The 15,577-nt window shown below is 39.3% G+C and overlaps 2 protein-coding genes across 4 annotated transcripts; both read right to left on the reverse strand.

The window, feature by feature from the left end:
* Positions 1–8,329, reverse strand: zdhhc18a (zinc finger DHHC-type palmitoyltransferase 18a). Of its 2 annotated transcripts, XM_054622311.1 has the most exons (10): positions 7,817–8,329; positions 6,774–6,934; positions 6,338–6,487; positions 5,530–5,667; positions 5,358–5,409; positions 4,217–4,319; positions 4,011–4,123; positions 3,758–3,863; positions 2,441–2,511; positions 1,670–1,760 (listed from the first exon to the last, which is right to left on the reverse strand). In XM_054622311.1, exons 1-9 carry the CDS (start codon positions 8,050–8,052, stop codon positions 2,470–2,472), a joined length of 1,101 nt encoding a protein of 366 aa, XP_054478286.1. In that variant the 5' UTR covers positions 8,053–8,329; the 3' UTR covers positions 1,670–1,760; positions 2,441–2,469. The 2 variants fall into 2 exon arrangements, with proteins under 2 accessions (XP_054478285.1, XP_054478286.1); XM_054622310.1 differs by lacking the exon at positions 2,441–2,511 and having other exon boundaries at positions 1–1,760.
* A 3,965-nt stretch (positions 8,330–12,294) lies between these two features.
* On the reverse strand, positions 12,295–15,107 carry pigv (phosphatidylinositol glycan anchor biosynthesis, class V). Of its 2 annotated transcripts, XM_054622300.1 has the most exons (4): positions 15,067–15,107; positions 14,764–14,938; positions 13,330–14,496; positions 12,295–13,211 (listed from the first exon to the last, which is right to left on the reverse strand). In XM_054622300.1, the coding sequence occupies exons 2-4, from the start codon at positions 14,830–14,832 to the stop codon at positions 12,924–12,926; spliced, it is 1,524 nt and encodes a 507-aa protein (XP_054478275.1). In that variant the 5' UTR covers positions 14,833–14,938; positions 15,067–15,107; the 3' UTR covers positions 12,295–12,923. The 2 variants fall into 2 exon arrangements, with proteins under 2 accessions (XP_054478275.1, XP_054478274.1); XM_054622299.1 differs by having other exon boundaries at positions 14,764–15,100.
* Between the last annotated feature and the right edge of the window lie 470 nt (positions 15,108–15,577).

Raw genomic sequence — 15,577 nt, forward strand, 5'->3', positions numbered from 1 at the left:
ATCAACACAGGTGATCATTTTTATTGACCATGTGATACAGTTCCACTGTTACATCCTACAAAATACAAACAAACAAGTTTGTTCATACAAGCACTGCTTGTAAATGTCAAATGTCTACACAACCTATGGGTCTTGATGCAGAGTGATAAATGAACGACCCACTGACTATGGCAACGTGGTTCTTCACAAACTCACAACCTATGTACAGCTTCAACGCTCCATTACAAAAAATAATAATAATACATCAAAAGGCCTTTCGTCTAATGGTTGTCATGTAACTAAACTGTCCTCTGACCGGGCTGCAATCTGTATTCACATGCTGCCCCCTGGTGGCACAAACTACCTGCTGCCGTTTACTATTATTGTACTCCCCCAACACAGACAGAGGGTTAAGTTTCATCCAGCAAGAAGACAAAAAGGTCACGGCCATGACAATGAGCATGTAAAACAAAAAACAGAAGCTCACTGAAAGCATCCCAGTAAAGCACATTAATAGGAAACAGTGTGTCAGAGATCAATACTGCAATCCAAGCCTTGGTGGGCAGCAGCAAATTTGATTTTGATCTAAATACTTGGGTTTGACACCCAACAAATAAGAAAGCAAGAAAAATATGGAAATTATAAAATATAGAGAGAAATTCTTTCATCACAAGTACCCAGTCATACGTTAAAAATATCTGGACAAATTCAGTCACTTTTACCTGTTTCAATGTTAGTCTCCTAGAGTGATACACCTCAATATATGTACCATATAGCTAAAGAGCCTCTGATATACACAACATGCAGAACTGACTACAAAATACAGCAAGCAAACACTGAAATTAAATAAAAACTGCACCTTGCGCTCCCTCTTCAAACTCATTAATCTGAATACTGTCAAGCTGGTTACACCAGATGACATTGGGATGATGTAGGTCAATATGACAAGAAATGATGGGACATGATGTAAGGCCAACTTTGGAGTTGATAATTCTGAAATGGCTCACTATTCAGTGCGAATGCTATTCATGCCAGTTCAGTAAATCTAGTCTTTCTGTACGTGTTCCAGGATTTAAAGACCTGTTTGCATAATATATCAGCAAGAACTTAAACACTGCGGCTGTGACGTATGGCTTGAGGTTTAGTGGAAAGGTGTGGAGGCATGTTCTGGGTGTCTTAATAAAAAGGTGTTAAAAAAATATCTCTATATTGTGCTTCAAAGTATTACTAAGATTTACCTTCATCCTGAAGGACACGTATAGTATGGTAGGACATTGTTGATAAAACTCACAGAACATAAAAAACAAAAAAACCTCCAGGTAATGCTTAATCAACTCATCAGATCTTGAGATACCAAACGGCAACACACAGCATGACCACCACTATGCAAAAGCGACAACGAGCGACTCCTCCTGTTCTCTTATGGTTACTGGGTGTACTCAAGGTCGCGGGATAAAGCCAACGTCAGGTGCATCGCCTAGAATCAACGTAGTGCGGCTCAACGACGGGGAGGGAGAAGCCAGGCGGAAGGCTGGGTTGCTGGAGTGTAGCGAGTCCCTCCTCTTGCTGCTCCTGCTGAGCGGGGGGCATGGAGCAGCCACAGGCTGGCGGGCGTGCAGCCGGAAGCAGCCAGCGGAGGGGGAAGGCTCCGTGGGAGGCGATGCCGTGCTGGAAACCTCTACGCCCAGAGGGGTGGTCTTTGGAGCTCCAGGGGGGCACAGGCTATGAGAGTCAAATGAGTGGACCATCCTTTCCAGCACATCCTTGGTGCTCTGAGTGCACTGTGAGAAGTGGAGAGAATAGAGAAGTCAAGAAAACGGGCCATGCATTAGTTTGCGTTATGAAAGTGTGAGAGGCGACGTAAATACAGCAAACATGTCTAGAAATCTTTGCAGGGTGATTAAAATGATTAGTTTAGAACTCAAAGACAGTGAAAGCCATGATAGTACTGATGATTTTTTTAAAAGACTCAAATGGTGAACATGGAAGAAGGGTGTTAGATGCAGACAATGCACAGGTGAACATTGACATGTGAAGAAGCGGATTCCCGTTTCTTCTGGCGGGAGATCCGGTTTATGCAGACTCGTATTTGCGTGCACCACCATGCATGCACTAAACACCCCACACAAATGAGAAAGAAACCTCTCAGCCAAGTACAGAGATGAGAAGAGAAAGTTCATCAGTCTTCAAAAAGTGAGCGAGCGAATGTTAATGACAGGAGGATGAATGGAAGTGAAGCATGCACATTTACAAGTGAGGCAGCGCACCCTTCAACACCAATCACAAAATCTGTCCCAACTGCATTTATGCAAAGCAATACAATATCTTAGAAAAGAAAAAAAAAAAAAGACAAGATGACAGTGATTTTTCAAACCTAAACACAAACTAAGTTGTGAAAAAAAGACGGTAAATTGCAAGTGAAGAGATGTTGTGATTGGTTAACTTTAAGCCCTACTCTTACCATCGACCGTCTACATGCAGCTGTGCCCTTCAGGCTGTGCAGGACAAAGCAAAATCTTGACAGTTCTCCTCCTAGCGGGGTGGAATGGATACAGTACAACACTTGAGTGTCAGGTCGTTCATCTAGCAATTAAGTTAAAAGGCATACAAAACAAAATGTTCATAATAAATAAATCCATATGTTCACTTATATATATACCTGCTGAAAATAAAATACAACTTCCTAAAATCTGCAGTCAGGCACATGAAGACTTGAAAAAAATGAAAAGGCAAAGTAAATTCAAAACAGAGACCAAGATCTCAAAAATACAAAAATATTGTTTATTTAACACATAAAAGAACACTTTTTAGGTAAATAAAATATGGTAAAATAAAATGTAAGTGGATTTAAGAAAATAAAGCTAATGATATATATAAGACATGATATGCTGACCATATTGAATGACAAATGTATTCAAGACATGTGACAAATGATCCGTGATAAAGCTCTGATAAATCAAATACAAAGTATGATCTAAAACCATTAGCATGCTCTACTAAAAAAGGCAGTAATGAAGTATTTTGGGTGCCCACATCTTTAACACAACATACAAGCAAACCCTGTAGTACAGTAACAAGGAGGACGATACAGCAACATGTTGAATTCAAGGCAAACATTAAAAAGGTGCAAAAAAATCCACGTTTACTGACCCACAGCACAATCTGACCATGATATATCTGCAACAGTCTGACCGGGTGACTCAGAAACTCATAAACCCCCTCAACAAACGGTTACATTTCTACCTGTAAAAACTCCTCAAACTCTGACCACTTTTATGCATTTTTAACTGCTCAGTGATGCCAAACAGAGTTACGGGTGGCTTACAAGACATTTTGTTCACAGCAGTGTTGTTTCAGCATGCTGCATAGTGTAAATGACCTCTTCAGCAGTAGTAATTGTCTAACTTAATCATTTCTGTGAATATTTGGCTTTATATTTTATGTCAGTTCCAATCCATCGTAGGCTGAGCCAGAGTCCTGTTGTTTCAGTCCAGTCAGAGACTACCTCGTAGGCCATTCACAATGAAAAAAACACATGCACTGCTTTTTGTTTTCATACACAATACATATAAAATGCACAACTTTTATGACGCTGGGCGCGGATTCAAACTCCTTCAGGTCGGCCACTCAACGTGAGGGACTCAAATTGGAAGTCTGGAGGATGAAGAAGTGGATACACAGAGTAGGAAAGCACACAGGGGGGGCAGCCTAACATCACATGGGACAGTCTATGGGACAGTCAGGATTAGGGGAGGGACCACAAGCTGGTTCATCCTACCATGTTGGCGTCATTCTTGGCCGGAAAGGGAGGCAGCTCTATGTCCGCGGCCGACGCAGCAGGGATCGCCTCAACGAGAGACAGGAAACCTCTTCTGTCAATCAGACTAGAAAACAGACCAGAGGATCAAGTTAGGATGCACGTTAACATTGACTGTACATGATGCCATTATCAAAGATAACACACCAAAAAAAAAAAAAAAAAGTGTGTGGGCTAAAGTCTCAGCTTATGGGATGGAGACAGCTTTACTCACCTTGGGGGCATTGGGCCACATAACGTCACACAGCAGTTGGTTATAATATTATTGTAACTGTACGGGTTCCCAGACTCCTCGGTACACCTTTTACTTGACCAGGAGCCCTTTATCTGCACAGTGAATAAATAGAGAACGCAGTCAGTTAGTGCATAAAGTCTATTGTAATAGTCATGAACTTAACTGTGTCACATACGAGTACTTACATCCTCATTTGTTGTGAGGTTGGAGGCTACCAAGTACGTGTGGAAGCCCGAGAGGCCCAGAACAGACCAGATGGAGAAGAAACAAATCACCAACTCCACCACAGTGCGCGCAGAAGAGTCAAGGCATGATAATAATAATAATAATAATAATAATAATAATAATAATAATAATAATCACCATTACCAATGATTATTTGAGACAAATAAAACTGATGAGATACTTTCTTTCTGCACAAGGCACAACATCTATAAGAGGTTCTTCAGCTATCTTATGTCTCAATGACATTAATTTACTGTAATATAGACAATAACACATGGCTGATATTAACATGAACTCTGAAGCTATAGTACTACAAATAACGCACAACCACTTCATATCACAGCATACCCTTTTCCAATATAATATTAGATTTGAGAAAATTGGAATTACTCAAGTAAAAGACAAGTTGTTGTTTTGTTTTTAAAAATTGTACTGAGGTCAACATTTGAGTAAAGCGAACAGGGTCTCCCCACTAGCATGTTGTTGCTACATAAAATATTTTCTTTTTTCTAAGCTTTCAGGCAGTAACTCACTAGTGTTACATTTGTTTGACACCAGTGGACATGTTGCAAATTGTATTTGATTTGTATATCGGCTGAAAAAGCCATTAAGGCCTTAAATGTTCACAGAAAATTCAAAAGGCTAAGCGATCTAATTAGATCATCTGCTCTGTGAGATAACTAGTAAGGAAAACAGTCTATGTATTCTTTCTGAATTCAGAAAGACACACACTGACTCTGAAAAGATGACATGATGTCATGCATATCATGGGACCATGAGGAAATAAGCCCACACGCATGTCTGTGAATAACAAATCGAAGCACTCTGTAGTCATGCAGTCTATATTTGTCAAGCCCCCAACATCATCTCATGAGGACATGAGGCAGCAAACCTTCTGCTGGAAAGCCATGTGCCTAAAAGCACTGCTTTGCTGGACGCTAACTCTCTGATCCTATTAAGGCATGGGCTTAGGCCAAGGACCAGAAGGAAATGCCTTGTCAACAGTGTGACGTGGCACTAAAAAGACGCAAATTTTAAAATATGTCATTGATCAGATAAACAGGTTGATTATGTGAAAATGTGATATATACAAAAGGATATCTTGCAGGGCTCTCTTGAATGACTTGAATAAGGCTGTTACCTTCTTGAGAACCTGGAAAGAAAAGGACAAATCAGAAACAAAGTAATGTGAAAGTGATTTCTGATAACATGACAGGTACATCATACAACTACTGAGTGCATTTGTGTCTTCATACGTAGTGAGAATACTTACGCAGGGTGATGTGCGTGACGACACAGCCAAATATGAATGATGTCAGAAAAGACAGAGAGATGATGAAGCTGTAGAAAAAACGGTAATTGCGTTTGCCCACACAGTTCCCCACCCACGGGCAGTGGTGATCAAATCGTTCTGAAGGGGGGAAAAAAAACAGTAAACATAGAGATTAGAGGCATGTTTATATTAGTTATAAAGTACAAAAGTAGTAAGGTTTAATACGCAACATGTTATTGTATGTATATTCAATACTATAAAACAAAATCACTCTTACCCTGGAATTGATATGATTTTTTTTATCAAATTATGATTTGCCGTCCCAGATAAAAATATATGTTTACAAGTCTGTCGTAAAACAACACTCAGGTGTGATTATTTAATGGTTTGATCTTGCTGTAATCCACATTTGGCTCCGTTTTGTCAAACGATGACTTAATGTCTTTTAAGCCACCCACTATATGACAAACTGCCTCGAACCTGCACATACAGAACTGTTCACTTTTATTTAAAAAAAAAAACTTGCATTAATACTCTTAAAGTGAATTTAAGCTTAATCTAAGATTTGGTAAAAGTTGTCAGGCAGTAAACTAATTTGGAGTCCAAGAGTTCGGTTTTATAGTTGTATCTTTTTGATTTGTTTCATTTCAGCGTTGCACCTTCCAGACAGATCAGTGGTTTAACATAACACATCGCTGCATGACGCAAACTGGAAACCATACCAGCCAAACAGTCTGGTATGTTCCTCTTGGCAATGATATTAAGTTGTCAAGTTTAATTAGTGCAGTTGGGATAAGTGGTAACTTACCCACACAGTTGTCACAGAGGCTGCAGTGGGAGGTCCGAGGAGGGCGGAACATTTTACAAGTGAAGCAGTATTTGAGCTTTACCACCTGCTGGTTGATGAGGATCTCCTTGGTTCGCGGAGGGGGGCGATACGTAGAAGATCCTGAGGTATCTTAAAATAGAGAAGTACAACGGGAGAGACTCTCACTGAGACTTTCACATTTGATGTTCACCCAATGAGCAGTCTATTGATATAATAAAGGAATAATTAAAAAACACAAATAAAGATATGTCTGGCTTTTGTGTTCTTCAACCACAACAGAGTAAGCTGATTAGGTCTTGGTCGCTAGTTCAAAAACAAACATGTCCCTCAGAGATCCCTCCCCCCCCCCATATGGCAAAGCTCTTTAACCCCATCTGTTCCATGGCGAGTATGTGATTCAAGGGGTGTGCCTTACCTATCTGCTTCTCGACGTCTGCTGCTTCATCCGGGGTGGCCCTAGGTAAGATGCCTGGGTCTGTAAAGCTGGTTCTCAGCAGGGAGATGACCACGAACAAGAAAAGAGCCCCACCGATCACAGGTATAAAGACAGTCAGATGCTCCACTAGGAAAGGGCAACTGTGAAGGAAAAAAAGTGTGTTTCATTACATTACATTACATTACAGTCATTTAGCAGACGCTTTTATCCAAAGCGACTTACAGGAAGTGTATTCAACATAGGTATTCAAGAGAACTACTAGTCACCAGAAGTCATAAGTGCATCTCCTTTCTTAAACAAGCATCTTAAAGCATAAACCAGAGCAAAAGTATAGTGCAGAGGCAAATTACTACGAAAACAATAATTGCAACAGACTAATACGAATATAATAAGTGCTACAAACTACTACGAATAGGATAAGTGCAATAAACTAATACAAATACAATAAGTGTATTCAACATAGGTATTCAAGAGAACTACTAGTCACCAGAAGTCATAAGTGCATCTCCTTTCTTAAACAAGCATCTTAAAGCATAAACCAGAGCAAAAGTATAGTGCAGAGGCAAATTACTACGAAAACAATAATTGCAACAAACTAATACGAATACAATAAGTGCTACAAACTACTACGAATAGGATAAGTGCAGTAAACAAATATGAATACAGTAAATGCAACAACTAATACGAATGCAATAAGTGCTACAAGGAAGGCTCAAGGTAGTACTTCTTGAAGAGGTGAGTTTTCAGCCTGGGCAGTTTCAGTCTCTTAAATATTTCCAATCACACACACACACACACACACACACACACACACACACACACACACACACACACTCCAGTTTGTAAAGGGCCTCACTCTTCATCTCTTAACTAGAATTACTAGAGGTTATGTTTCAGCTTTTATAAACACAGTTTTCAATTGGTTCTTTAATATCGGAGTACACACACACACACACACACACACACACACACACACACACACCCTGTAACAAAACACCAAAACACCACGTCTAGTTACTCACTCGAATGCAAAGAAAAGGCCACAAGTGACAACAATCAGGCCCAGTGTCAGCGGAAGGACACCGCTCTGTCTGGCCACGATGATCCGGCCGTCGCAGAAGAACCGGTTCTTCCCCGGGAACACTTCCCATTTCCTCCCCGACCGCTGCGCGTTGTTCTCGGCGTGGTTCTGCGAGTTTGACGAGGGCAGCACCGACAGAGCCCTCGGGTCTATCTGCTGGTACTCGCAGTTCTTCATCGTGTAAACGTAAAACACAGTGTTGGACAAAGGCACTCACAAAACTCTCATTTCTCCAGAGGCTGTACTCTCATCCTGGATGCTAACGCTAGCTGGCTAGCTAGCTAGCTAGCGGACCAGCAGGCGCTGTCTCCTCCGCTTCAAAGTTGGCTTAAGTTGAACTACCATCTTCTAGAGTTACATTAAAGCCATGTGTAACTACACTAGTACGTCTTTACTGTAAACTCAGCAGCGACAGACGGGTTTTTTTTTGCTTGAGCTTCTAAAGGGGAGTTCACGTTTCCTTTTTTTTTTTTTTTTTTTTTTTTTTTTTTTTTTTTTTTTTTAATGCCGTCAGCCCATGTACGTCATGAGGTGGATGATGACGTATGCACGCAGAACGTAAGCACGCTGGTGATTTGTAGCTCCAGGTGCTGTGTTGACATACAGTAACCAGTGGACACACCTTCTCATTCAATGGTTTTTCTTTATTTTTCTTTATTTTTCTTTTTTTCTATGTCTTATTGTTTTATATTTTAGATTCTTCAAAGTAGTTGAATGAGAAGGTGTGTCCACACTTTTGACTGGTTACTGTATATATATATTGTAACCAGTCAAAAGTTTGGACACACCTTCTCATTCAATGTTTTTCTTTATTTTTATTTTTTTATTTTTTTCTACATTGTAGATTAATATTGAGACATCCAAACTATGAAGGAACACATATGGAATTATGTGGTAAACAAACAAATGCTCAACAAACCAGAATATGTTTTATATTTTAGATTCTTCAAAGTAGTTGAATGAGAAGGTGTGTCCAAACTTTTGACTGGTTACTGTATATATATATATATATATATATATATGCTATATATATATATATATATATATATATATACAGTAACAGTAACAAAAAGTTTGGACACACCTTCTCATTCAATGGTTTTTCTTTATTTTTTATTTTTTATTTTTTTCTACATTGTAGATTAATATTGAAGACAGAAAAAAGCAATAATAGTTAAAATAGTTTTTTTCTTCTGTAAATATTATATTTCAGTTATTTTGTTTTTCTACTGTTTTTATTGCTTATTTATAATACTTGTTTTTTTATTTTTATTTTTTATTTTTCATTTTTTATTTTTATCTTGTCTTTCTTTACTATGTCTCTTGTGTGCACTTTAACTCTATGCTGCTGTAAGCCTGCAAATTTCCCGCTGCGGGACTAATAAAGGATTATCTTATCTTATCTTATCTTATCTTATCCAAACTATGAAGGAACACATATGGAATTATGTGGTAAACAAACAAATGCTCAACAAACCAGAATATGTTTTATATTTTAGATTCTTCAAAGTAGTTGAATGAGAAGGTGTGAACAAACTTTTGACTGGTACTGTATTTACAATAAAAAAAACACTAAAAAGGGGTCTTTGGCTTGTAAACTTACATTTATGTTTATAGAATTTGGTGAGGATGATGAATAGATTTATTATATTTGCCCTTTCCCAGAAAAATCCTGTCATAGTTCAGTAATAGTGATAAAGAATAAAGAATTTTGTAAAATCTCCCCATACTTTTTAAAGATGAGGCAAAGTTAATATTTATAAAATATACAGTACCAGTCAAAAGTTTGGACACACCTTCTCATTCAATGGTTTTTCTTTATTTTTTTTTTTTCTACATTGTAGATTAACATTGAAGACATCCAAACTATGAAGGAACACATGTGGAATTATGTGGTAAACAAACAAATGCTCAACAAACCAGAATATGTTTTATATTTTAGATTCTTCAAAGTAGTTGAATGAGAAGGTGTGTCCAAACTTTAGACTGGTACTGTACATTGATTATTTAAAGCCCATATCGAAAATATGACTATTCATTGCATGCATGCATATGTAACATATCTTGCTTTTGTTTGTTGCTCTTGTTAAGGGCAGTAGCTACCATTATATAGGCTGTCCTACAGAATATCCTCAGTGTTTTTGAGGGGGAGATTATACATAGAGGGTATTTTACAGGATGTTGACAATATTGTATAGACTCCCAGTTAATCTGTGGTAATTTGTTTAAATCATAAATTATTCAATCTGTTCAGAGCAGATCTGACATACGTGGTGCTTCACACGGATACACACTTATGAGGCAGGTGGATTTTGTCATTGGTTTGGTGTCATCTGAAATTGAGCATCATTTTTTATTTATTTTTTATCATTTGCTTGTTATTATTGATTATGTTTCTTGGTTAATATTTATTTTGATTTTCTCTTTTCTGTGCCTGGGTGCTGTTTCCAGTCTTTGTTTTGGTCTGATAGAAAGAGATGTAGTTGACATGACATTTACCAATAAACTATACGACATTTGAGTTGGTTAAGACATAGGAGGCTCAGCTCTTAAAAGCCACACGACTAAGTGTCCTTGGACAAGACACTGGACCCCAAATTGCTAGTCAGGCCCACACATTGTAATTAGCAAATTGGTAAATGCAGTGATGTCTGCAGACTCATCCCACTGGTATATAATCTGTTCTTACTTATTACTCTTTCCATTGTTGGTTCATAAGTCTGTAAAGATCTACAGGCTGAACTTTTGCCACATGTCTCTGCATGGACAGATTCTCCAGAGCATTTAATAACCCTGGCTTTCTACCAACCATACAAGAGCTGCTGAGAGTGAACCACAAAGCCCTTGTTACCATGGTGAGTGCTTTCTGGGTCTGTGATGCTTAACAGGTGACAGCCTCACTGTTTGAAGTGTTTGACTCCAAGGCCAGTGTTCTGTGTGCATGTCAACTGTAACATTATTCAGTGTGTTTCCAACCTTGTCCTGCTGGAAAGAGTTGAGTTAATCCCACTTTTGGAACTAATGAGTGGGGAAAGGGTAGAGGGGTTCATCTGTTGAGCTTTTGTTTGTTTAAGCATGATCATTTATTAGAGTCTGCTTAAGTGATTTGGAATTATGGCCATCACTCAGGCTCTGAAAGGAACAGTGTTTAGGATTTAGGGGGTTTATTGTCAGAAATGGAATATAATATCCATAACTTTGTTTTCATTAGTGTATGATCACCGGAAACTAAGAATTGTTGTTTTGCGTTACATGAAGGCCAATGTAGTTCTCTAACAAGCTTGGAAAGGAAAGACTTCAGGCTGTCATTGACTGCGAAGGATTTGCAACCAAATATTAAAAGTGACAATTTGATTTATGATTATGTTACTTTGTCCAATTACTTTTGGTCCCTTCAAAAGGGGGGACCATGTATATAATTTGTTGTAATTGCTACAGTGTTTACCTGATTTGGATGTAAATACCCTCAAATCAAAGCTTAACGTCTGCACTCAAAGCACATCTTGATTGTGTCATTTCAAATCCCTTGTGGTTGTGTACAGAGCCAAAATGATGAAAATTGTGTCAATGTCCAAATATTTATGGACCTGACTGTAGATGCAATCTGGAGCCTCACACTTAGATGCCACTAAATCCTACAAACTGCACCTTTCATTCTGTAGCCTTTGCAAGGCTCAAGGTGCAATATTATGAAGTAATATGTCCCAATTGAATACATAGGCTACTGCATGCAACAGCTGCATTGTGTACTAAAAATAAAAAGTATTTAATTTGGAACGTGGCCTTTATCTCATGTTGTTTCGTGTTTTAATTTTCAATTGGTTTCACCTGACATGTTATTATCCGGATCATGTGATTACCTACTGTATAGGTGAGGCCATAATAATTTGTCTGTTTGGTAAATTGCCTACAAAGACCTACAGGTTTGGAAACATGTTGGCTGTTAAAATGATTTATTCACAGCAATAAAGGCTTTTTAAATAGTCATCACTTGTTCTTAATATTAGAGTGTCTATATTGCCTTCCTCTTTATCCATTTTTTCCCTGTTTTCCAAGAGCAACAGACAGGTTTTGATATAAGGTTAAGTGCACAGAGCACTCAACTAAGTTGTTTCAGGAGTAACAGCAGCCTCTAGTGGTTATAAATAGATCTCTGTAAACATTAGGGGTAACTTCAGACTTGACATGTCTGTACTGTAAAATAAACCATAAACACTGAAAACGGTTTACATAATTTCACTTATGTTGTTTGGATTTATCACAGTTAGTTTAATCTTAACTTCAAGAGTAAACTTGTCAGTGCAAAACAAAACACAATATAGCAGTTTTACATTAATGCTTCAAGTTTACCTTTACATGAAAATAAAAACTAAATTGAAGATTATTTTACAGCAACAAAACTTTTATTTTTTCATTCACATTCAAATATTCCCAAACTATAACTTGGAATAAGTTTTCCAAACATGCAGTGCTATATTAAATTATAGATTAAATAAATATTAAACTTCAGCAAGACCTCAGCAAGAAATTTAAATATCCGTTTTTCAAGTTCAACCACAGTCTTCCCAATATTTACAACTAAACAGTGTTCAACTAAGTTTCAGAAATATTGTTCATTTTGTTAGTTTGTTCTGAAAGACATTTAACTGAGATGCTCAAATCGGTTGTCATTTGCATGAGTATATCAGCATCAACAATGAAATAATGTAATAGTGTCAGTAAATTCTATGTAGGACTGAGCAAAATAATTATAATATAAGATTTTTTTCTTTTCTTTGCCTTGGATTAAAATTACCTAAACAGACATAAGTGCATTCATATTTTTTTAATTAATTAAACGTAATATTGACACAATGCTGCATTCCTGTATGCAATTATGTCCTTTGTGATGCTATTGCAATGAAAAATGTAAAATGACTGGAATAACAAAAATGGACTATTGATGATGTTCTTTAAAAGACACCTGTGTGTATGATTTAACACATGGTGTACATCGCCCAGTCCTACAAAGACATATTGCATTTAAAGGTCAGAGTGAAATCTCTTAATCATGTCCATGGCAAGAAGTTACAATGCAGTGCCAGGCCCAGCACCCAGTAAGAGAGGAAGTATCCCAGGATGCTCTGTGTGGTAGAAGAACAGCTTTTAAAGTGTGGCAGCAGTGCAACAATGGGGTTTTGAGGTTTGTGCTTGCATCCGTTTCTGGAATGTGTCTGTAGCTGTACGTTGGGATTTGATGTTTTCCTTCGATGAAGAAGTGGTTCATTGAGGAGGAGCAGGTGAGCACTTATCCAGAAAGGCACGGGAGACGAGGAGGCCATGAATCTGGTTAGAACCTAGAAATGTAGATTCAAAATAGGAATGAGTGGAAATAAACAGTTGTTCCCCACACACAGATGTGTGGGAAAAAAAGTTCCACAAGAAGGTGGTTATATATATATATAATTGACTTACCTGCACATGCATGCACAATGTTCCAAACACCAGAAGTACTGTTGAATGAACAATATAAACAAACACTCTGGAGTTGAACAATCCCGGTGGGGGTTTGTCGAGTCCTTTACTTGCACCTGTCTCCCAAAGTCCGAGTCTCAGACACAGTTCTGGATTGGCTTGGAAGTATGCATAAGCTGCCATTATGCCGAGAGTGGCCATGGGTAGAGCCAGAACGAAGTTTGGTATCTGCTTCAGCTCAAAGTAGCGGAGGAAGCCCACATCCCAATAAACATCCTGGATATGAGAATAAAGCAGGGGGAGGGGTCTCATGCACCAGAGGGGCGGTGGACCATTTTCATCTGGAACCCGATAGCCCTTCAGTTCAGCCAGAGACAGAAGAGCAGGAGGGATCCGTTCCAGGGAGACGGACGGTGTGCAAAACGTCCTGTACCCGTAGTACTGGAAAGCACAGAAAGGAAGGGCAATGATTGCAGTTCCCAAGAGGGAGGTGAGCAGGAGACGGACGATCGCCCAAAAATAGTGGAAAACTTTACTGTGGCCTTTTTTCGTTGTACGATATACACGAATCTGGCAAATAGCGTGCAGCGATGGAAGGTAAAGTAGAAATCCTATGTTAACAAGTCCATTGGATCGTGCTGCAGTGGCTATACTGAGGGCCAGGCAAGCTCTGAAGGTGAATCCTTTCTCCAGGAGGAACAGACCGCCAAATGTCAGCGCGGCAAACAGGCTCTCCGAGTATCCAGCTGTCATGAACACATTGGCAGGTGTGATGCAATAGAGCAGGCTGGAGAGCAGAGCGAGGCGTCTGTCCTGGAGGACTATCCTACTCAGCGCATACAAGGCCACTGCACTCAGCAGGAAGAGGGCACTGTTCCCCAGAGCCACGGCCACCAGCAAACGGCCCCGCACGCTCAGCCAGCTGCTCAGGGGCCACAGCAGCGTCTCTGCCAGGCCTCGGAGGATGACGGGCAGGAGGGGGAAGAAAGCAAAGTTGTGCTCGTAAAGGTATCCTCTCTCAGCGATGAAGAGGAAATGCTCGGCGTCCCAGTGAGAGAGGCCACCCAACAGCCAGTCCACCGCAGGGTCCAAGTACAGAGGCTCCTCTGTCCTTGGGGGCCTGAACGCTTCAGCATCATGATCAGGGATGACAGCATTGAAGACAGCCTGAGGAGGAATATTTAACAATATTAATATAAATCCTGCCATCATACAGCTTTGTTATACAGAGAAACAAAGCACAGAGGTGAACAGTCACTATGTCTGTGACCTGCTTTCCATATACAGTATTTATTCCCCTGGGTACTATTTATCAGCCACCACTCAGAGACATTACATTGCCAAGGTGACTTAGACAGCAGGAGAAATGAGCTAAAGCTGAGCCATAAACAAGATTAGGCTGATGTCACAATTTCCAATTTGACTCAAACTTACCTGCAGAACCAGTGACAGACCCCTGGTGACGGTGGCGAACTCCAGAACTGCTCTGACATCCATAGTCATTGCTGTGATGGAGAAAATCTGCAATAGCCGGTTGTGACAGGCCTGAGCATTGTCGCTGCTACGAGACAGTCTCTGCTGGATTTGTCATTGTTTCTATAAAACATAGCTGGCAAGGGGGAAAAAACAAGTGTTGCGTTTGATTAATTTAAAAGAAGCTGAACCAGTGGTTTTATTAGACAGCTACTCGTCGACTATCAGTGTTTGTTTTCGCTCAGGTGCAATCTTTGTCCTCACATCCTCATCCTGCAGCAGCTCTGCTTCGTTTCGAATGGCTGGTTTCACTTCCGGTGTAACCCAAGTCATTTCAAAATAAAAGTCGAGTAGCCTGGATGAGGAGAACCCTTGTGTGGTTTCTGCTACATTTTTTTTTTTTTTATCTAATAGCACGAGTGTATCAATAATAGTTTAGATTCTATTTATAAGCTTAGTTACATCATTTTTGATTTTGACGTCGTGTCGATATTTTTTGGTCAGGTGACTGGTGAATTATTGGTTTCTCCCCAGCAGGAGGAGCTCCATACCATTCTGTGTCATGGACTGGTTTTTCAAGTGCTGCAGGTATTTTATTCTCCATTCAAAACATGTGAGGAGGATATTGCAATTGCCTTTCGTTTTAATCCCTAACGTTTGATTGAATTTAAGGTGAATATGTTCACACACCTCTTTAAGTACCCTCCCAAATGTGGATTTAAAAGAGGGACTTTTTGTATGTTTCTTTGAGATTGTATGTTAATTAAAATGTCAT

This window comes from Anoplopoma fimbria, chromosome 20 (assembly GCF_027596085.1).
Source record: "Anoplopoma fimbria isolate UVic2021 breed Golden Eagle Sablefish chromosome 20, Afim_UVic_2022, whole genome shotgun sequence".
Classification (NCBI taxonomy): domain Eukaryota; kingdom Metazoa; phylum Chordata; class Actinopteri; order Perciformes; family Anoplopomatidae; genus Anoplopoma; species Anoplopoma fimbria.